This window comes from Dermacentor silvarum, chromosome 2 (genome assembly GCF_013339745.2).
Source record: "Dermacentor silvarum isolate Dsil-2018 chromosome 2, BIME_Dsil_1.4, whole genome shotgun sequence".
Classification (NCBI taxonomy): domain Eukaryota; kingdom Metazoa; phylum Arthropoda; class Arachnida; order Ixodida; family Ixodidae; genus Dermacentor; species Dermacentor silvarum.
Window position 1 is genome coordinate 11037551 of NC_051155.1, and position 21814 is coordinate 11059364.

The 21814-nt window shown below is 49.8% G+C and overlaps 1 protein-coding gene across 1 annotated transcript in view; it reads left to right on the forward strand.

Annotated features, from left to right (window-relative positions):
• Positions 1-21814, forward strand: part of LOC119440854 (chitinase-like protein 4) — a 503330-nt gene that overhangs the window by 271986 nt on the left and 209530 nt on the right. Inside the window, exons 4-6 of the mRNA XM_049661102.1 lie at positions 3881-3954; positions 4654-4780; positions 21615-21724. Coding sequence (XP_049517059.1) covers positions 3881-3954; positions 4654-4780; positions 21615-21724 — 311 coding nt within the window. The remainder of the gene's footprint in view (positions 1-3880; positions 3955-4653; positions 4781-21614; positions 21725-21814) is intronic.

The window sequence follows — 21814 nt, forward strand, 5'->3', positions numbered from 1 at the left end:
GTCACTGGGCCAGCTATCCGATTGGCTGCCCAGGGCGCGTCATCGATAATTTTTCCAACATTATGGTGAACAAATGTTGTTCGTAATCGTTTAGATGATAGTTAATTTGTTTGTATAAAAAGAAAGTAACAGAAAGAGAATGCACAAGGACACGTATCACTACACAAAAAGCACTTCCGGCCCACAGCAAGTGTCCTCTGCTTGTGTTACAACGTGCTCGGTACGAGAGCTGCGCGGTCAGTGTTGGTCGTGTTCTTTCTTTTCGCGAACACCACGGTTCGCCCTTGTTGCGTTGTGGGCTGCAAACGTAGCGATCGGCGACATGTCATGCTGCGACATCATGCGCCGCTGCGACATCGTGCCCCGCTGCAAAGCAGTAGACGAGCGGAGTGGCTGCAGCGCATCAGACTTACGGTATCCAAACCAATCCAAACAGCGCCGGCATCTGCGTGTTTGTGGCCTTCGCTTCACGTCGAAGGTTTGCCACAATAGAGTTTTGCGTGTCCGGTATTCAAGTAAACCAAGCGCAAGTGTACTGGTCGCTTTACCACGTTTTACGTGATGAACGGAGGTTCAAACATGAACTGCTTGCACGGTGCAGCCACCTGGCGGCACAAAGCTCAACCAAGCACACAGCTAATATAGCAGTAACCAAGTTTTTGATACTTTGCTGCTGCTCAAATTTTTCGCAGGAGCATAATGTTGAACACGTTGTCATGTTTAAAATGTTTTACACTTGGTTACAGGAATATTAGCTCTGTTTTAGGCTGGTTAAGCTCTGCACCACCAGATGGCTGGACCACGCATGCCGATCTAGGGTGCCTCGATGCCAGCGCCGCCTTTCAGGGTGGAGACAACCCCGCTGACGCCGCCATATTGAATCACACGAGCTCAGACTCAGCTACGCTTGCGTTCATAAATAGTGTTAGTCGCGGCGCACTTCCAAGTGCTTTGCCTTGATGAGGATTTTTTTATCGGTATCGCATCTGCACATCTTTATAACCAATAGCCGTTAACTCGTCGAAGATCGAAGACGTAAATGTATGGCGCCGGGAACATGCCCCTAGACTGCACTATTTTTTGCGCTTCGATGCTTGGTATATAAGGTTTGCGACCCCCTGTGTGTGGAAGTTTTTCTTTTTCGCTGTTGTATTTTGGTTTGCACATCACGCCTCCTTTACCGTAGCCAGCCACTCACGCACGGCGGTTAGTTTCCCTTGCGTTGCGCGTGCTCTTCGCGTTCGTTGCAATTATTTGACGATATCTACGCGCAATTTTGCTTTTTTTTGTCCACAAAACTCTGTGCTGACAGGATTAAGCTGGTGTAAAACTAACTGCGATGTGAAAATAAGGTTTAGTTAGTGCTGTAGAGAAAACTGTAACGTAACTTGTCTGTGTCAATCTTGCGTAGTACACATAAGAAACCAAACGATGCACCAAATACATTTACTTAGTAATGCCTAGTACAGACAATCATGAAAGAGTCAATCATGAAACATGAAAAAATATATGTACTGTGTGGCGCCTGAAGGTTATGGTGAAAGACGAGATAAAAAAAATTCGCAAGGTAGGCTCGACACACACAATTCGGGATAGGGAGAGTTTTTTTTTATTCATTACATGGGAGGGGGGGGGGGTTTCAAGTGAGTACATCAACCTTATTACACACAATATAAATCGAAAACAAGAATACAAACAAGAAAACGCAACCGCGGGTAATATTAATCAAGATATCCAGCCAGAATACATCAGCTACCATCGAATACGGCGCATCAGCCAAACAGATCGATGGCGAGTACAGAACATTCTATAAATAACCATTAGAACACTGATAACTACATTGAAAAAAATAAACACTGCATACATATCGCGTACAAAAACCTTAAATGAAACTAAGGCAGTCAAATACAGATTAGCAATGTTTTTCACTTCGAAAATATAGTCCATGATGACGTAGGGCTGTTGACATTAGCAGACCGCGCCCATCCTGTTGATTTCCCTAGTACTGGTCCTCTTCAAAGTGTTTCTAAGTACAAGTAAAACAACAAAAGTGACTATTGACATGAAAAGTTGCCTTGTAAATACAGAGAGCGCATTACAGTGCTTAAAAATAAATTTTCGCAGAAGTAATGCTGTATTACCTCGCTTCACACGTTTCGAAGAAATGCACAGGCTATAACAGACAACATGCCAGAAAGCGCCGAAACATTTTGGTCCCATGATGCCCCTTAACTCTACTACACCTGGGCATACCGTGCACAGGCATTAAAGACCGTCACAGTACCCACTACGATCGGGAATGAGCACGAATGACCATCGGCTTACGAGCACCACGCTACAAATATATTCGTCTAAAAAATCAGCTATATAACGTAACAACCTGAGATCCGCAAGATATCTGGTGAGAAATCAGAGAAAATCACATTGCTTCGCTTGCCACGTACACAACAGCCGCTCTCCCCAGAAGAAGCACTGCGTTCTTTAGTCCCAAATAACCAGTAGCGAAAAAAGAAACTGAGGAAAAAAAGAAACAAGAGACACAGGATGTGTGCTTCCCGTGAAAAAGTAAAATAGGTGGTTTACATGATGATTTGTAGCTAATGTAAGACTATTTCGCGGCGAAGCATTTTCGTCAGTCCTTAAAATAAGGGCACTACTCGCATAGACTGCGCCGATCAAAACGGCAAAAGCCTATGCGACGCACGCTCGCCAACCATAGGCTACTCAGACAGCATCGGTGCAGTGCTTAGTTCGTGAGCGAACATAGGTACGTGAGCGAGGATCAGAGAATACTTTCTTATTTAAATGAAAAAGACGGTGCGATAGTCTAAACTTTATTGACACTTACCTCGCAAATGTAGGAGTTATCCATTGCCTTCCAGTGATACCGCTTTACTTGGGCTTCCCATCTCTTCCTTCGCTCTGGGTCCCGGGGAAGCGTAAACAACGAAGTCCTTTACGCATCGATCCGGTGCACTTGGGAACACAACAGCCCGTCATGTCGACTCGATGCACTTGACAAGCTTGTCATTCATGCGGCTGAACACTGTCCAGCAAGTAGAAGCGTCAGCGAAGCATCCGCGCGCACTGCGTCTCGAACTAAGCACCGGCACCAAGCAATCGCAACCGCTCGCTGTGATTCAAGATGGCATCGCAGCTGAGAAAGCGGCAGCGCCGGGGCGGTCAGAGGATGGCACTACCCTGAACGGCGGCGCTGGCATCGAGGCACCCTTAGGCACCCTATGCCGATCAGGCCGCTCACGTACGTCTACGAAGCTCCTTCATCACAGCGGTATGGAGGAGCTTGAGTTTACGCCTCTGGCTATCCGTCAAAACACCCAGCTCGCCTGTGGTTGCCGGAATACTGGACACGCTCGGCGCTGCGACAGAACGCTCGCAACGCACGCTGCTTGATCGCTCTCGCTGGGGATCGACGGCCGGGCGGCTAGTGGAGAGGTTGGCGAGCCTTCGCACGCTGGCTCCAAGACAACCGGAAATAGGCGACAACGTACGTCAGAACATGACGTAGAGCCAGCGCAGGCGGAGCTTAACCCCGATCACTCGGCGAGCGAGTTGAGGAGGAAATGCATGGCTAGGGAGGAGGGTAACTTGTAATCGTCCGTAGCGCTCTTAATATGAGACGGTTCACTTAAATTGTGACGCGAATGTAGCTGCACCCTACGCGTCTACGGTCTCTGCCTTTAACGGTCTCTGCCTCTTCCGGCGCTGTAGTTGGGTTCGAAACCAAGCATCGAGCGCGTATGCAGAACCGAGAGCGATGCTTTGGGCGTCAGCGGTTGTCTCCTGAGTGCAGGAAGAGGTTTAAGAAAGTTATATTACGCGCGAAGCACTTCCAGTGGAATGCTCTGTTTTGACGCAGGTACTGCTCTCGGTGGGTGCGCGTGGTCCCGGAGCGCTGTCACACGTGGTCGCCCACAGGTGGACCAGACTGAAGTGAGTCATTGGGAGAAACGAAGCAGGACACCGGTTAGGTTTAGAGCAGTGGAAATCTATTCTGATGCCTCAAGTGCAGCTTACAGCATTATTGCAGATAATGCGACAAACGGTACTGCGTCTCTGCTTGTCTCGATTTATCTGCTGCCTTTCAATAGGAGCAAGCTGATCGATGCTGGACTCTTTTAGCTATGCATCACTGGGAAAAATAACTACAAGATCTAAGACGTACGGAAAAAGTGACCTCGCATATTGAAAGCTACGTATTCCTAGGCTGCATGAAGAACTATATCAGTAAACAAAGCCAGCATGTGAAAAATAAGCACACCATGTCTGTCGACCTTAATGAGTTGGGGTTCTATGAAAGCAACGAGCATATCAGAGGCAAATGTCAGAAAACATTTTGTTAGAAAATTATATCACTATTGTCTTTCTTCTCGTTTGTTAGACAATGCTTGATAGCCCCTCTACACGGAAGAAATATTCTACAACACACAAAAGAGTGTTTTTCTACAACTTGGGAATTATGTATGCAAGAACAATGCGCTGGCATGGTATGACATCACTTTACTGGCACCTTGTCGCTTTCGTTTTATGCCACCAGGCGGTGCCAGATTCCAGGTGATGCCAGATTTGGTGTGCGTTGGTTGATGTAGTTTGTTTGGCGAGTGCACGAAAAGCGGTCCCTGTAATCAACAGGTTCATTCGGTCTGCGGTGCGCATGGTGCGACGGTATCACCTGAGTGGCATCGACCTTGAGTGGGAGTTCCCGGAGTGGTTCAGCGGACACGTCGGTGACCGGTACCTGTTCAGGCTTCTCTTACAGGTATGTATTTCATGCGATATCTGTCGCGTTCTAAAAGCTCAGTACTAGCTGCCGATACAAAGTGTTACAGGATGCCGATGTAGGGTAGATTCGGGTGCATGGCATGTTTTCTTTCTCCGTCTTTCGAGGGAACAAAAGCGTGTTATTGTTGAAACTGTATCGAACGCGTTTACTCTGCGACAGTTGAGTGCAGGATGTTTAGTGGCAATCGCAGGATTTATGTCGATGTGATTAGAACTGAAGCGACCCACCACATTGGCATCGCAGGTGCAGCGGCGTCTCTTGACATTTAGCAGCGCTGCCGCTGAGTCCGCGCGTGTTTCAATACGCTGTGGGTCCGCACAGCATCGGATAAATTGGTCGTTGAAGAGCGGCAGTGGCCCAAGTTGATGAGTCACCGGCGGCTATGGTGTCTTACGCTGCACGAGGCCGCATTTCGATGGGGGCGACAATGGGGGCGCGTTAAGTATGCCAAAATTAATCTGTAGCTACGGCGTGCCTCATATCGTGCTTTTGGCACGGAAAACCCCACAAATAAATTCAAGGAGATTCAAATGAAGATAGACCCAGTAACCTGCAGTCACGTTGGTTAGTTTCGAACCGGGTTTTATCAGCCCAATACTCGACCATTCCCAGTGATGTTGGCAAGGGGCATACAGAATGGCAGAAGCCTATCTCACGGTGACTGCCAACCTTACTGCCATTAGCGCAATGTATTCGACACATTGTGCAATCCGCTGAAACGCGTTATGTATTCGCGACTCTCAGTTATTGCTCACCACGTAGCGACCGCCCCGAGCACATCTAGATTCCAGCGGGAAGCGAAATCACGGCATTCCTCGCAATTCTCAAATCGTGCTATGCTTCAAAGAGAGAGAGAGAGAAACAGGGGTGTTGAGAGTGTTTCGCTGTGTAGGCGTGTCAACGTGGTGGAAAGATGTCGCTGTATGATTTCATCGGTGCGTATACGAGTTATTACCCACGATTGTTGCTGCACACGCGCTGAGATCGTTTTCTTTGAAACGAAATCCAAATAATAAAGGAGGGGGGGGGGGGGCGCAAAGGTAACAAGACAGTTGCGATATCGTTTCTTTTTAATCGAAGGTAGATGACACCACTGGTCCGCATGACCAGCATGAGGTAAGAAAACAAGGAAGAAAAGGAGGTTGAGGCGTGAGAGCATTGAATCATCAGCCTCTTTTCAGCAACAGTCATTTCTCGTCCATATGTCCAATTTCTGATTTTTACGTGCACAAACGATGAAACAAAAATCTGCATATGTGCTAATCTGGCCAGAATTTCCCTTTCCAGTTGGCCCGTTGTTCTGCTTGTCACCACGGCATCCTTAAAAGAAAAACACACACGTGGTTGATAGAACACGCGTCTTCACAGAAACTGTTCCATGTGAACTGATGGTCCGCAGCAGCGAAAGGTGACCGTGTTGCAGGTTTGCTTGGTGCGTGACGCCCGGTTGGCGAGCGGCGCCCTGCGGCCGAGTCGCTTTGGCGAGTATACCAACGTATATGTGCGCATGGTAGCGAAGTTCCCGTAGAAGCCCGTACGTCCTGCAATAGCGGCTTGTGGAGGCACGGAAACGCCATATACATTTCGCGGGGGCCAACTTCTCGGTTCGACTCTTGTTGCGCCAAGTCGTGTAGTGCGCCAGCGCACATCACACCACATACGAAGAGCAAACAACACTACAACTGAAGCATAAGTGAGAACGTTCGCCACGACATCGCGTCACAATCGTTTGACGAGTACACCCATCTGTATTTATAGACCTCATTCTATAATGGCAGGCACCGGTGAGCCTTGAGAGCTTTTCATGAATTCAGAGCAATGGGTTCACACAGATTTTGAACTGAGTACCACATCTTCACTTCACTTTATTACCTTAAAGGCCCCCAGGGTTGGGGGTATTACATAAGGGGTGGGCAACAATTATAAAATAAATAAATACACAGGGAAAGGATGTTTAAGTACATGTTTGCTCGCGGTTAAATATTGAAGTTATACAGTTAAAAAATGCGGATGGGCAGGTGATTGCGGCGATGTCGTGTGGAAGGCCGTTCCAGTCCGAGGCTCAGCGTGGGAAGAATGATGAGGCAAAAGTGGTAGTGTGCGCACGTGGCCGGACTACTTGGAGGGGATGACCAATGCGAAGTGAAATGCGTGCCGGAGGACTGATGTAGGGCTAAGAACACATGCATGTGTTCTTAAAACCAACACACATCTATTATTTCCATGTTAAGATAAAATGTTATCTAACTTAGATGGTCGTACGTATCATCTCGCATTGATCATTCCCAGAAAGTTGGTGTACCCCTTTGTCGCACAAAAATTTACTCTAACTTATACCACGAACTTCGGAAGACTGGAACCACCTCCCTGCCTCCATCGCTGCCATCTCTGACTCCAAGAATTTCAAGACCGCCATGAAGACTTACATTTGTTCTTGCCACTCCTCTCTGTAAAGCCTTTGGGTGATTGATAGAACGAAAATAAATAAATAAATACAATCGTAAACAAGCCGTCATCACATATGCATCGCATCGGGTCGCTCAGCATTTCTTGGGTTCGTTGCGTGGTCGTTGGCTTTGGGCTTTGACTTTGATTCAAATTGCACGGAAGAAAGCTTCGCGTTCAACCATCTTTTTTTTACGGGGCGTTGATTTTTTTGAATAAAAATGAATGTTTAAAACTTTAAACTGCTTCGCTGCATCATTCCTAGATGGCACGTACGGAAAAGTACCTAGAACTCGGCAAGAAAGTTTAAAAAATGTCTCAGCGAGAAAGCGAGGGAACAGCTAGCATGTATATCATTGCTGGTATCCTTGAAGGCAACCCAATCTTCACTGACTGGTTCTGAAGTTGCGTGTGCCTAATACCCAATAATGCTGCTGCAAGCAGCTTCCTCCGAAATTGCAGGCCCGTCACTGTGGTAAGGGGCCCTGTCACAGCATGTCCCCGATTTGTCGTCGGCGCGAAGTCGATCGACGGGGTATAGACAAGCTGGTTGGTCGTTCCGTACTCGAGCGAGCACAGTGAAAATAGTCAGAGTCGGGAGTAAACAAAACAACAAGATATTTATCGGCTGATAAATATACACAAATTAATAAAATAAAATAATAATAAAACACAAGACAGACTAACACACCTGAACTTAATATACACAATGATGAAGACAAAGAAATATGAACAATTAACAGTAGATATCGAAATGAAACAGTGCGAGGATCAAATACACAAGAACACAGTTAACAGTTTTTCACTAAAGCAAAGTTCAAAAGAATTCAAAGTTCCAAAGGAAACAAATGATGTCATACGCGTGGCCGGGCAGCAGCAGAAAGTCCATAAACCGTGAAGTCGGTGCACAAAGCTTTCCCGAAGAATGCTGGCGGTCCGATCTTGTCGAGGTGGATGCAAATTGCTGGGCTGGGTTTCCCGGGAGTCTAGATCCGACGACTTCCCTCAAGTAGGTTGAGCTAACTTGAGGCGGACTACCGAGGACTTCGTTGCAGACGCTGGTTTGACGTCTCGTACGTCAACTAGTTACTTGGAGTTCCGACGCGGCTAGGCGGCCCAGGCGATACTGGACGGCGCTAGCTCCTTGACTGCTTCTCCGCAGATTACAGGAGCAGCTTCTAGACTAATCAGCAGGGCCCAAAACCTGCGCTTAAATAGCCTCTCCTTTCCCTAGTTCCCTATGTAGGGAAACTGCCTCTATGTAGAGTTCTCCGAATTCACGGCTCCTAGCTCCCAACAGTCTTAGCCGCGTCCCTTTCACCATGGACGAAGAACCGCAGATTCTCCTCTCTCCCAATGTCAAGGGCCAAGATCGAACCCGGCATACCACCCAGACGTACACGCACGCTTCTGGGTCCGTAATCGGCGTGTCGCGTCTCGAATCGAGATGGCACCCCGAGCGGCCACGACGCTTTTGACGCCCGTAAATCGGCGTGTCGATGTCGAGTAAATTATACGCTGCACAGTCAGGAGCCCACGTCTTTGACGCTCGTAATTCGGCGTGTCGTTAAGCAGCGTCCAAGCAATTCGAAAATATGCCGCTCCGTGACACAGCCCCCCACTTTCAGAATATTATCACATAATATTCACTTACACGAGTGGCATTTTCGAAAACAAGAAAAAGAAGGCCGTTCCATGTATACATAACATTATACATCAAATAACATCGTGTACTATACGAAAAAAAAACAACAAATTAACAGAGCACTACACGTCCAGGCACACAACACAAAAATTCTCCAACTTCACTGCCGAATGACCATATATTCTGCTCAAATAATCGGCCCCCACGTTCTCGCTTCCCTTAATGTGGGTGACCGTGAACTGATATTCCTGAAGCAGTAAGCTCCATCGTAGTACCCGGCCGTTCAGTTGTTTCGCCTGCCTGATGTAGCTGAGCGGTTGGTGGTCGGTTTGGACGAAAAAGTGAACACCATACAGGAACATGGAGAATTTTTGGACCCCCCAGACCAACGCCAGCCACTCGCGTTCCACTGTGCTGTAGGCGGCCTCCCGAGGTAGTAGCTTTCGGCTGCCATAAGCTACGGGATGGAGCTTGCCCTCATAGGTTTGCATGAGCACCGCTCCCAGGCTCGTGTCCGATGCGTCTGTCCGGAGCACGAAAGGCAGCTGTAAATCCGGAAGTCGCAATATTGGGTCTTCGGAGACTTGGCGCTTTAGTTCCTGAAATGCTTCTTCGCATGCTGGTGTCCACTTGACGGAGTTGCTTTTTCCCTTCCGGGTTAATTCCGTGAGGGGAGCGCTGATTTTGGCGTAGCTCGGGATAAATTCCCGGTAGTATCCGATCAAACCAAGGAAGGAGCGTACCTGCCGTTTCGTTGACGGGCGTGGCGCAGCTTCGGTCTTGTCCAGCGTCTTCGCCAATGGTTGCAATATGCCTCGTCCAACTCGATGACCCAGGAAGTCTATCTCCTCCATGCCAAACTCGCACTTACTGGGGCGTACTGTTAACCCAGCCGCCTCGATGCGCTGGAAAAGCAGCACCAGGGAACATTCAGATGTTCTTCCCACGTTTCGGTGGCCACCAGGACATCGTCATAGTAGAGTTCCACACCCGGTACACCGTTCGCAACTTTGCGCATCAATTTCGCAAACACAGCAGGGGCTGTCTTTATTCCGAAGGGCGTAAAGCGGAATTGATACAGCCCAGATGTCGTCGAGAAGGCCCGTCTTTGCCCTGGATTCCGCCGATAATGGGATTTGCCAGAAGCCCTTCACAAAGTCTAGCTTGGAGAAATACCTCTTCTCTCCGACTGTCGCGAAGACAGCGTCGGCCCGAGTCATGGGTTCGGAGTCGGCCACCAGAACATTGTTCACGCGCCGAAAATCAATGCACAGCCGGTTCGTACCATCTGGCTTCTTCACCAAAATTACCGGCGAATTGTAGGGGGACTACGATCTCTCGACAATTCCGAGCCTCTCCATTTCTCGCACTACCCTTTCTACGCTGTCGCGCGTCGCGAAGGGGGGGGGGGGGTACTGCTTCACGTGGACGGGGTTGTTTGTGGTTAGTTGCAGATTGCAGTAAACGCAGTTGGTTTTGCCCGGGACGTCAGAAAAGATAGGTGCGTGTTTTTCAACAACACTTTGGACCTGTCTGGTCTGTTCAGCATTTAGCTTGTCTGAGAGTTTGACGTCCTTCTCCCCTTCTGATTTCCGTAGTTCGGGCGTAGGAATACTCCCATCGTCGCCCGAATCCAGAGCACCGCATGTCGCATTGCACACATTGGCTGGTCGGCAGTATCTCTCCTCGTACTTTTTTAGTAAGTTGGCGTGGAATATTTGCCTCCTGCCGGCCGTATCGATAATATAGTCGGCCTCTCCTCTCTTCTCCCTGACCTCAAAAGGGCCCTTCCACTGCAGGAGCAGCTTGTTGTCGGTAGGGAGCAAGATCAATACCCTGTCTCCAGGGTGAAACTACCGTTCCTTTGCCTTGCGGTTGTAAAGTTTCGCGTATCGTGCCCCTGCCTTCTCCAACTCCTCGTGTGATATCCGGCAAGTTTCCTCCAGTCGGTTCCGAAGGTCGAAGACATGCTGATAGGTCGTCTTTGCTTCATCGCTGAGTTCGGTATTCGTCCACAGTTCCTTCAAGATCGCCAAGGGGCCTCTCACATGTCGGCCGTATAATAATTCAAAAGGCGAAAAGCCCATGCTGGCCTGGGGGACTTCCCTGTAGGCGAAAAGGAGAGGCGCCAGGTAGCGGTCCCAATCCCTCGGCTTTTCTGCGCACATGCGCTTCAACATCAACTTCAAAGTTCCGTTGAACTTTTCCACCATGCCATTGGCCATGGGATGGTACGGGGTGGTGTGGAGTTGGCGCACGGAAAGAAGCCGAGCTACTTCCTTCATTAGGTCTGACGTGAAATTCGTGCCTCGATCACTCAGCACATCGTTGGGGACGCCAAATCGGGAGAACATCTCGACCAAGGCCTCGGCCACTCGTTCTGTCTCTATGCTGGGTAGCGCCACGGCGTCCGGATAGCGGGTTGCATAATCCATCAGGGTTAGAATGTACCTGTTCCCGTGTTTTGAGGGTGGTTGGATAGGACCCACTATGTCGATAGCCACCCGCTTGGACGGGGTTTCAATTACGGGTGTCCTTCCAAGTGGAACGCGTGGCACTTTACCCTTAGGAACCGTGCGCTGGCAAATATCGCAAGAAGCGACAAACCTTTTCACATCGGCCGTGATGCCCGGCCAATAGAATTCCTCAGCAATCCGATCCTTCGTCTTCTGGGTGCCCAAGTGGCCGGCCATTATACCGTCATGTGCCGTTTTTAACACCGCGTCTCGGTGGCACTTAGGCACTGACGAGCTGACGCACTGACCGTCCGTTCTTCTCCGCGTAGCACCGATACAGCAGCCCGTCTCTCTGTGTGAATTCAACGCTTCCCTTCTCATTTGAACATGTCTGCTTCTGGTTGATCCTTGTGAAACACTGCTTGAGCGTCTCATCACTTCTCTGCTCGTTCCCGTACCCGTCTTCACCTGGTAACTCTGCCGTGGCCCCGGGAACCTGGAGTTGGGAAAACCCTCTCGACTGTGCCTGCGCCTGGGCGCGGGTGATAGCTGCCGCCACGGGTTCTTGTTTGGTCTTGGCCCCACCGGCGGATTCTTCGGTCTCGTCTTTCGGATCCTCCGGAGATCTTGCGCCTTCTATATTTCCCACAATTAGGTCATATAGCGGTTCTCGCATACAAAGCGCTGTAAGGATGCCGGTAAAGTACGGGGTGTCGACTTGGATTCGCGCCTCGGGTAGCATCTTGGCACTTCCGTCAACCAAGTAGACGAAGCTGCTGGCACCGGTTAGGTGTTCCTCGTTCACTAGGTCACTCCTTATGATCACCGTGTTGCACCCTGTGTCTCGCAACACTGATATGTCTTTCCCTCGCAGGGTCCCCGAAACCACCGGAAGGGCCCTGGCGAGAAATTTTGGTTGCGTCGCCATTATCGCGTTGACGACGGGAACCTTATCCCCATTTGTCAGCTCGAGATATCCGTCGCGTATATGATCCTGGTGAGCCACTTCGGTGGGGGCGTAGACGCACGATGCCTGGAGTCTATTAGAGCCCTCTCGGCAGTTGTATGAACGGTGACCCTTTCCACCACACGTGTAACAGACGATGGCCGCAGGCTTGTAGCGGCATAGTTGGGGTGGATGGTTTCCGAGATTGCAGAGCTATCGGCGGGTGACCGGTACCCCTGTTTGCAGTTTCCTGTCTCTCAGCAACGTCGGGACCATCTTTGTTTTCCCAAGGTTTGCTCCACCCTGAGCTTCCAAGAACTGGTCTGCCAGCTCTAGCATATCCTCTAAAGATTCTGATTTCCTCTCCTTTAAGTAAAGCGATAAATTCAGACCGCAAGCATACACAAATCGCTCTTTGATCAGCAGTGCGCGAAGGGAACTGAACTCCGTATTGGTTTTGGGCAGTTCGACCCATCTATCGAAATAATGGCTTAGCCGAGCCGCATATTGGGTTGCCGTTTCACTCCCCACAGGTTTCTCGTTATTGAACTTGTCACGAAACCCGTCTGCTGTGAAGCGAAAACGCTTCAGGAGAGCGGTCTTCACTTTTGTGTAATCTGCTGCATCGCTCGGCGGTAATCTTCCGTAAACGCTAAGCGCTTCTCCGCTTAAACAAGTCGAAAGCGCAGTCGACCACTGGCTTTCGGGCCACTTCTGACCTTTGGCGATAGTCTCAAACCGCCGGATAAATGCGTCCAAATCGTCCCTTCTTTCGTCGAAGGAAACGAGAAGCCTGCTAGTATTTATCCGTAAACTGTTCTCCTCCTGTACTTCCAGGTGCTCGTTGCTAGCCCTGCTCTCGTTGCCACTTTCAATAAGCTGAATCCTTAATTGTAGCAACTGTATTCGCGCTCCTCGGCTTCCTTCGCCGCCACTCGCTCTTTCTCCTTTTTCTCTCGAGCCTGCCCCTGCTGTTGCGTAATCCATGTGCTCAACTCAGCGCCCTTTAGGCCTAACTGTTTGCCTTCTTCTAACCACTTTTCGAACTCCCTTCCCTCCAAAATGTCGCTACTGCTACACCACCAAAAACCGTGCGCTCACAATTCGCATGCACACGATTTCTACACCGCACAAGAATGTGTGAGTAGCACTAATCAATCAATCTCCACGATTATCGGTCTCCGTTCACCGTGCTGGTCTTGTACAGAACGTCCTGTTCGCGGACGCCAGTTTATGTCACAGCTGTCCCCGATTTGTCGTCGGCGCGTAGTCGATCGACGGGGTAGACAAGCTGGTTGGTCGTTCCGTACTCGAGCGAGCACAGTGAAAAGAGTAAACAAAAAAAAAACAAGGTATTTAGCGGATTTATCGGCTGATAAATATACACAAATTAATAAAAAAATAATAAGAAAAACACAAGACAGACTAACACAGCTGAACTTAATATACACAATGATGAAGACAAATAAATACGAACAATTAACAGTAGATATCAAAATGAAACACTGCGAGGATCAAATACACAAGAATACAGTTAACAGTATTTCACTAAAGCAAAGTTCAAAATAATTCAAAGTTCCAAAGAAAACAAAAGATGTCATACGCTCGTAGCCGGGCAGCATACGCTCATACGCTCATGTCATACGCTCATGTCATACGCTCATGGCCGGGCAGCAGCAGCAAGTCCATAAACCGTGAAGTCGGTGCACAAAGCTTTCCCGAAGAATGCTGGCGGTCCGATCTTGTCGAGGTGGATGCGAATTGCTGGGCTGGGTTTCCCGGGAGTCTAGATCCAACGACTTCCCTCAAGTAGGTTTAGCTAACTTGAGGCGGACTACTGAGGACTTCGTTGCAGACGCTGGTTTGACATCTCGTACGTCAACTAGTTACTTGGAGTTCCGACGCGGCTAGGTGGCCCAGGCGATACTGGACGGCACTAGCTCCTTGACTACTTCTCCGTAGATTACAGGATGAGCTTCTAGACTAATCAGCAGGGCCCAAAACCTGCGCTTATATAGCCTCTACTTTCCCTAGTTCCCTATGTAGGGAAACTGCCGCTATGTAGAGTTCTCCGAATTCACGGCTCCTAGCTCCCAACAGTCTTGGCCGCGTCCCTTTCACCATGGACGAAGAACCGCAGATTCTCCTCTCTCCGAATGTCAAGGGCCAAGGTCGAACCCGGCATACCACGCAGACGTACACGCACGCTTCTGAGTCCGTAATCGGCGTGTCGCGTCTCGAATCGAGATGGCACCTCGAGCGGCCACGACGCTTTTGAAGCCCGTAATTCGGCGTGTCGATGTCGAGTAAATTATACGCTGCACAGTCAGGAGCCCACGTTCTTGACGCTCGTAATTCGGCGTGTCGTTAATCAGCGTCCAAACCATTGGAAAATATGCCACTCCGTGACAGGCCCTGTAGTAAAAAATCCTCACGGTGTTCTTAAGGCCTGCTTGAATCGATGAGCAGAAAGGGCGGACACCTCGCTGAGCTTCGAAATGGATTCCGGCCGAACCAACGCTTTGGGGAACTTTGTGGTTGATCAATGCACACATTAAGCACCAGGCATGAGGCGCGCCCTCATTTGGTTCGAGATGCACTCACATCTTTGAAGGTCCGCCAATTGCATGCCCAGATTATATTGTTACGGCACAGTGGCGTCAAAGTCTTAAGAAGACGATTTGACGTGTCCAGGTGAAATCTGTCTCGACAGCCGTCTTTATGTACATGGTTGCCTTTCTTGTAAACACTGTAAATACATCTTCATATGTGACTACCGCTACGTAACGAATTGGTGAGAGGTGCGGCGTATCCGCGAGAGACAACAGCAGAGCTCCGCAGTGGCCGTCACTTCGGACTGGACAACATGATGGACGGAACAGGACCCGAAATGGCGCTGCCCACACCAACGCCTACAGCCCCGACTGTTGTCCTGGCTCCACCGCGGCATCCATGAACGTTCTGCGGCACCGACCACCTCGACGTGGAAGACGCCACGTATGAGCGTGTGTGTAAGTGTCCACAATAAATGCGACCCGACGATTATGTTGGCTAATTTGGTGTCCTGCATACAAGGCACAGCGATGGTTTGGTACGGAAACCACAAGAAAGAGCGTAACGACTGGGACACGTGCAAGCAGAAGCTCAGGGCCGTCCCGCCGGGCGGAAGAGCGCCGCAAAGAAAGAACTAGCGACCCGCGTCCAAACGTCTACAGAATCATACGTGTCTGACATCCCGGACGTGCTGGCTCTGTGCCGGTAGGTCGATAGCGATAGGGGATAGCTGACGATGCTTTCAACGTGCTCATGTGCAATAATTGTGAGACAGTACAGGACATCATAAAAGAGTGTCAACGCTTTGAGCAGGCCAAGTGCCACCGCATTGCAATGCCGTTCGCACGTCTGCCGAGCACAGCTGCGACATCCTCTTGTGACGACAGGCTAGGAATGCAGCGACCATCATCATCAGACGACCTGACGCGGATAGTACGACGAGTACTGGAAGCCATGGCTCCTACAGCCTTTCCTTACCGCCCCAGTGAGCCGAACAGCATGCCTACAGTACCATTTGTGCAGGCAATAGTCCGTGAAGAACTCGATAATCTTGGAGTTCATTCTGCGCTGTTGCCGCTTCACAGGTGTCTAATGCTGCTCGCCCATACAATAGTAATAGGCTTCGTGAACACCACCTAAATCCGGCCGAGTGTCGAACGGCAGACGATCGGCGAATATGTTTTGCCTACCGGCGCATCGGTCACGTTGCTCGCCATTCTAACAACCGTACTGTCTCCTCCCCTCGGCAACCGCCATTCACCAGTTATTGTCGCTCCGAACAGAATGGCGTCGTTACCAGCCTGCATTTGACGCCCAACAATGATGATCATGCCACTTGGAACAGTCGCTCGTCGTCATTCCAACGTCAACAGTCCCGTTCGACACCAGCTCGTCGACCATCTTCCCTATCGCTGCAGGCCCGTCGTCTACTATCCCCGATGGAGCCCCGACGCCCGTCTCCGGAAAACTAAGCGATGGAGCTCCCGTAGGTGAGCTGCATTGACGACCCGACGGCAAACTTAAGCATCAACGGGACACAAAAAAGTGGCACACGACACTGGCGCTGACTTCCAAGAGATATGTTTATCGCGCGAGCGCGGAATATAAAGGCAGAAAAGCATGAGTGAAAACATAAATGGTGTGACAAGCATGAAAACAATGACTTGAGGTTGAGGTGGGCGGCGAGGTGTTCAATTTGCCGAAACGAGATTTCCTTGTCTAATAACCACGTTGGTTGATGGCATTTGCCAGCAACCAACGTGGTCCTTCATGGATCAGTTGGCCATCCACCTAGTTATTAGACAAGGAAATCTCGTATCTGCAAATTTACCACCTCTCCACCCACCTCAACATCAAGTCATTGTTTTCATGTTTGCCACGCCGTTTATGTTTTCACTCACGCTTTTCAGCCTATATATTCCATGCTCGCGCAATAAACGTACCTGTTGGAAGTCATCGCCTGTGTCGTGTGCCCCTTTTCTGTGTCCTGTTGTTGCGCTGTTTGCTGAAGTATGTGTTCGTACCAACAATCCCGACTAGCCACTATTCTGAAGTTCACCTCTGGCCACTTTGCCGACCAAACAGAACTTGATGAACATTGTAGTCGATGGCGTCAGTGCCCCAGCACTCATTGACACTGGTGCGCACATCTCCGTAATCAGTGCCCCACTTGCGCCGACGCCTTAAGAATGTTCTTACACCCACTGCATCACGCACCCTCCGCGTCGCCGATGGAGGAACACCTACCATGCCTGGTATGTGCACCGTTCACATTGGCATCGCGGGGCACCTAACCACTCTATTGTTTGCCGTTTTGCAGCAATGTACTTACGAAGTTATAGTCGGCTTAGACATTTTATCGTCCCATTCAGCCCTCTTTGACTGTGCGTCTAGTGTCAATCAGCTTGAACTTCCTCACGGCTGCCATAGTCCACCAGTCCATAACCACGGTTATGCTTACCCGAAGCTTATCTGCTTATATGCTTATCTGCCTGTCGCCTCAAGCCACTTCGTACGTCACTCTAATACCTTTACCATCTGTTCCTGACGGCGACTATGTACATTGTCTCACCGCTGACATACTGCTTGAAAGGAATTTTGCCGTCCCCATACCGTGCTCACTGTTACAGGCAATCAGGCTTCGCTCCCTCTCCTTAATTTTACCTGCTCAACTCAAATTGTTCCCATGAGGCATGCCTATGGGTTACATTTTGCCTGTCAACAATTTCGAGATATTGGCTTTTGACGCCGAAATTCCGTCGGCCTCTACAGGAAGCTCCGATTCACACACTCTCACAGACGAACTTAACAACATGACCACACCTGACCTTCTTCTTGCACAACCTGTTGACCTCCGCCGTCTCTTGGAAACATTTTTGACCTCGACGGCCGCCTTTTGCCCTGACATCGGTGATCACCCATCGTATTTACACCGGAGACGCCAATTCGATACGCCGTCTTCCGTACCGTGTTTCACATGCCGAACAAGTGATACAACGAGAAGTCGATAAAATGTTGACTAAAGGCGTTAACAAGCCATCTTCAAGACCTTGGGCGTTCCCTGTTGTCCTTGTCAAAAACAAGGACGACGGTTGGCGCTTTTGTGTCGATTACGGGCACCTCAATAAAATCACGCGCCCCTTCCCTCATATTGATGACGCTTTGGACTGCTCGCACGGAGCCCAGTACTTCTCGTCCATAGACCTTCGATCAGACCATTGGCGAATCTCGGTAGATGACATGGAGTGCGAGAAAACTGCCTTCGTAACAACTGACCGCCTCTACCAATTCAAGATTATGCCGTTCGTTATTTGTAATGCCGCCCGCCAACCTTCAATAGAATGATGGACTCCTTAATTCGCGGCTATAAATGGTCTACATGTGTTCATTATCTAGACGATATGATAGTCTTTTCACCAATTTTTGCGAGTCATCTAACGCGTCTGTCGGCCACTCTGATGTGCCGGCCTGCAATTGAACTCATCCAAGTGCCACTTTGGAAAAATTACCTTCTTGGCCATCTCGTCAGTTCCGCTGGCGTTCAAGCAGAGCCGTACAAGATTCACGCTATCCAGAATTTTCCTGTTGAGAATTTTTATGTAAGAAGCTTTGTTGGTCTATGCTCGTATTTGAGTCGTTTCATCAAGAATTTCACCGCCCGCTCACTCACCGACTTACATAAGAAGGACGCTGCATTCACGTGGGGCCCTGCTCAAACTAGAGCCTTCTCCACCCTCGTGCTAACGGCTCCCCCATTGCTGGCTCATTATCATCCATCTGCCGCCACTGAACTTGACACGGATGCCAGTGGCCATGGAGTTGGGGCTCGTTGAATCGCAGCGTAACGCAGACGCGTAATTGCATACGCTGCCGCCTCCAGCCATTTTTCAATCACTGAACGGCAGGGCCTGGCGTTAGTTTGGGCAGTAGCTAAATTCAGCCCGTACTTGTATGAGCGCACATTTTGCGTGGTTACCCATGCCTTGTGCTGGCTCTCGTCACGTGAAGGCCAACTGCAACGAAATTTCACTTGGGATAAAAACTTCGATCAGTTTTTGCCGCAGCGCAAGCGCGGAAGTGTGCAGCGAGCGACAGCATTGCTTTTGTCGAAGGCGCAAACGCTCACATCCGAGGAGGTTATATCCTCGCATCAGTAAATCCGAACTGTATCAGGCAAGCTATAGCGCGCGGTGCGCCCGGTTCCTCCGGCGTGCGATACGACACGCTCTGCCACACTTCAGCCGCGTCAGCCACACTGTAGAGCGTCCAATTTTCGCCGCGTTCAGCTTTTTACCTTAGCTTGGTCACCCCAGTGCGCTCTTGCACAAGCGGAGGCAGAACGCATCGAGGCTCTGCTTGTTGAACGGAGACAACCATATTGCTACGGAACAGTTGTTTCAGTAACCAAGAGCAAGCCTGTCATGATTGAAAGGACAAAGAGGACGACATTTTAACATGGCACGGCTTGTTTGTTCTGGTAAGAGCTAAGTATGTCACAAGATGTCTTCGTCCGGGGCCACACGGCGTGCCAGATTGCCGGCTCGCGAATCACCCAGTCTCAGGCCGCGCAGAAGATCCGGTACGACATCCGACATCGGGACGTTCAATTGCTCCCTGGCTCTGTTGGACACCATGTCACCGCATCGGCCTGCCTGAAAAAGCTGCTGCCGCGCTACACAGGGCCCTACACGATATTGCGGCAGCTTAGCAATGTCGCCCCGCTGGATTCGCCTGTGCCCACTGACGTTGTGCATATGTCTCGGTTGAAGCCTCGCTTTGCTGCGAGTTGACCGCCATTATAGCTGGCGTCGAGACGGCCCCGGTGCGGTTTGTTGCGGCGCAGCCAAGAGTGGCGCCGAAGTCGGGGGAAGACGATTTGACGTGTCGATGTGAAATCGGTCTCTACAGCCATCTTGTTTGTACATTGTTGCCTTTCTTGTAGATATTGTAAATATTTCCTCAACGTAACAATATTAATCTCCTGGCCGAAGACAGGCAGCAGATCTAACAGCTAGTAACAATATCTGCTGACCACATGGAAATGCTTGGCCTTCAGTTCTACCCTGAAAAGTCGGCCGTTGTCCGCTTTACGGCGGAACTAGATATTGCTCAGTCACTGGAGTGGCGTCTAACTGTCATGTACCGCAGAATACCGCTGCCGACGTGGCGGAAGGGCACTTCGTGAAGCCAGATTCCCAGCACGGCCTCTTGCGCCTACGAAGCCTCTGGGAGTGGATATCTATTGGTGCGAAAACTGCACATGCCTCATGGTTGACGTTTGCAAATGCCAATCTGTCAGCGCACACCTGTGATCAGCTTGAGCGTCCTTCTTTTCCATCATCTTGCGTCCCTCCCCGTCTTTTTCTATTTTTTGCTTGTGTGCTGTTTTGACAATCCCTCCGTCTCCTACGTGTGAGTGCTCGCGCGAAGAAAGAGAGGCACCCTTGCCACCATGCAACGTTCGCTTCCCATGCGCGTTCACGTGGAACATCGAGCTGGCCACGCCGTACATACCGATGTAATCGTTTTGTTTATCGTTCTACGTCACCTTCTCTCAGCCTTCTCCGCTCATCTGACTGGTCAACCGACTGCCGCGCTCGCACGAAGCAGCCATGGTCAGGCTGCAGGCAACTAGGGCAACGCTACCCAAAGGATTCGAGAGCCTCTTGCAACAGCGAACATTTGAGAAGCCTGCTCAAAAAAAAAAAAAAAAAAACGTTTTGATCCTGCCCACGCTGGCGTCGCCAGCGAAGGTAAAGGGAAGCGAATGGAAAGGAATGGTTTTACGCTGTGCAATGCCCGATCGCAATGCCTTCGTATCTGCCTTCCGCTGATACAATTCTGTGATTCTAATTAAGTACCTTCTTTAGACACTGAAGCCCTCCACTTCCTCCTCATGTTCTCAAATAGAGAGTTAGCTTTATACTACCTCTTGTAATTTGCTAAATATACACATACCGTTTGTTCTTCCATCACACAGAAGAAGAACGTAAACTTCATTTTGAAGTCAATCAGATTTGAGTCCGGCGTCCTTTTAGTGGGTATGGGCACCCACCGCGGACGCAGTTCCGAGACCTTGTCTCGAAGCGGCTTCCTCGGCTCGCTGGACGGGCCAGAGTTGTGCTGTTAGGTTGGAACTGAGCAGTGCGGTATTCTAGCGCGAGCGGAGGCTGGCGGTGGAAGGGAATCGGCACTGCCCAATTGTTTGTTAAGTCCTCACACACCCATAACATGTGACTAAGCGTGGAAACCTGGCCACACGATTTTTGTAGTGTGCATGTCTGGATACATGGCGTGTATGAGTCTGCGGTTTCTGTAAGAAATCGTTTGTAATTGTCTTTAGTGTACTGCTTGCGTCCTGTCTAACCTAGGGTGAGCGAATGGCTATACGCGTCTTTGTAACAGGTAGTGTGTCGTGATGGCGTGGAACCTGGTCATACGATTCTCCCACGCCCAGACGTTTGCAGTATCCCGCTGTAACCTTTTGCATACGGAATCTGAACGGAATGCTTGGGTGTCAGCGATTTAGCTTGTCAATTATCAATAGTCAAGGTTATTGAAGATGAAAATGTGATTTGTTGCCACAGATTGTCGCTACATCACTAGGGGACTATTGCCCCTAATCCCTCCCAACCAAGCGTCCTGAATACATATTGCAAGCATCCATTGCATATTATGTGAAAAATTGTCTACATGCTTAGCAACTTTATTGACCAGTATTCTTGCGCTTGGCACGTCCACTTTGCCATTTCTTAACTTCCGCAGGACTTCCGCACATACATGAACGAGACGAACAAGGCCTTCCTGCTGACTGCCAGTGTTTCCGCCGTTCCAGCGGTCACGGTATCCGCCTACGACGTGCGGGGGCTGGCTAGGTATGTGCTAGCAAAGGTGGCTTTATTGTGACCTTTCGATCACATGTAATGATCAATACCATGTAGCATGACGAGCGATCTAATATTTGC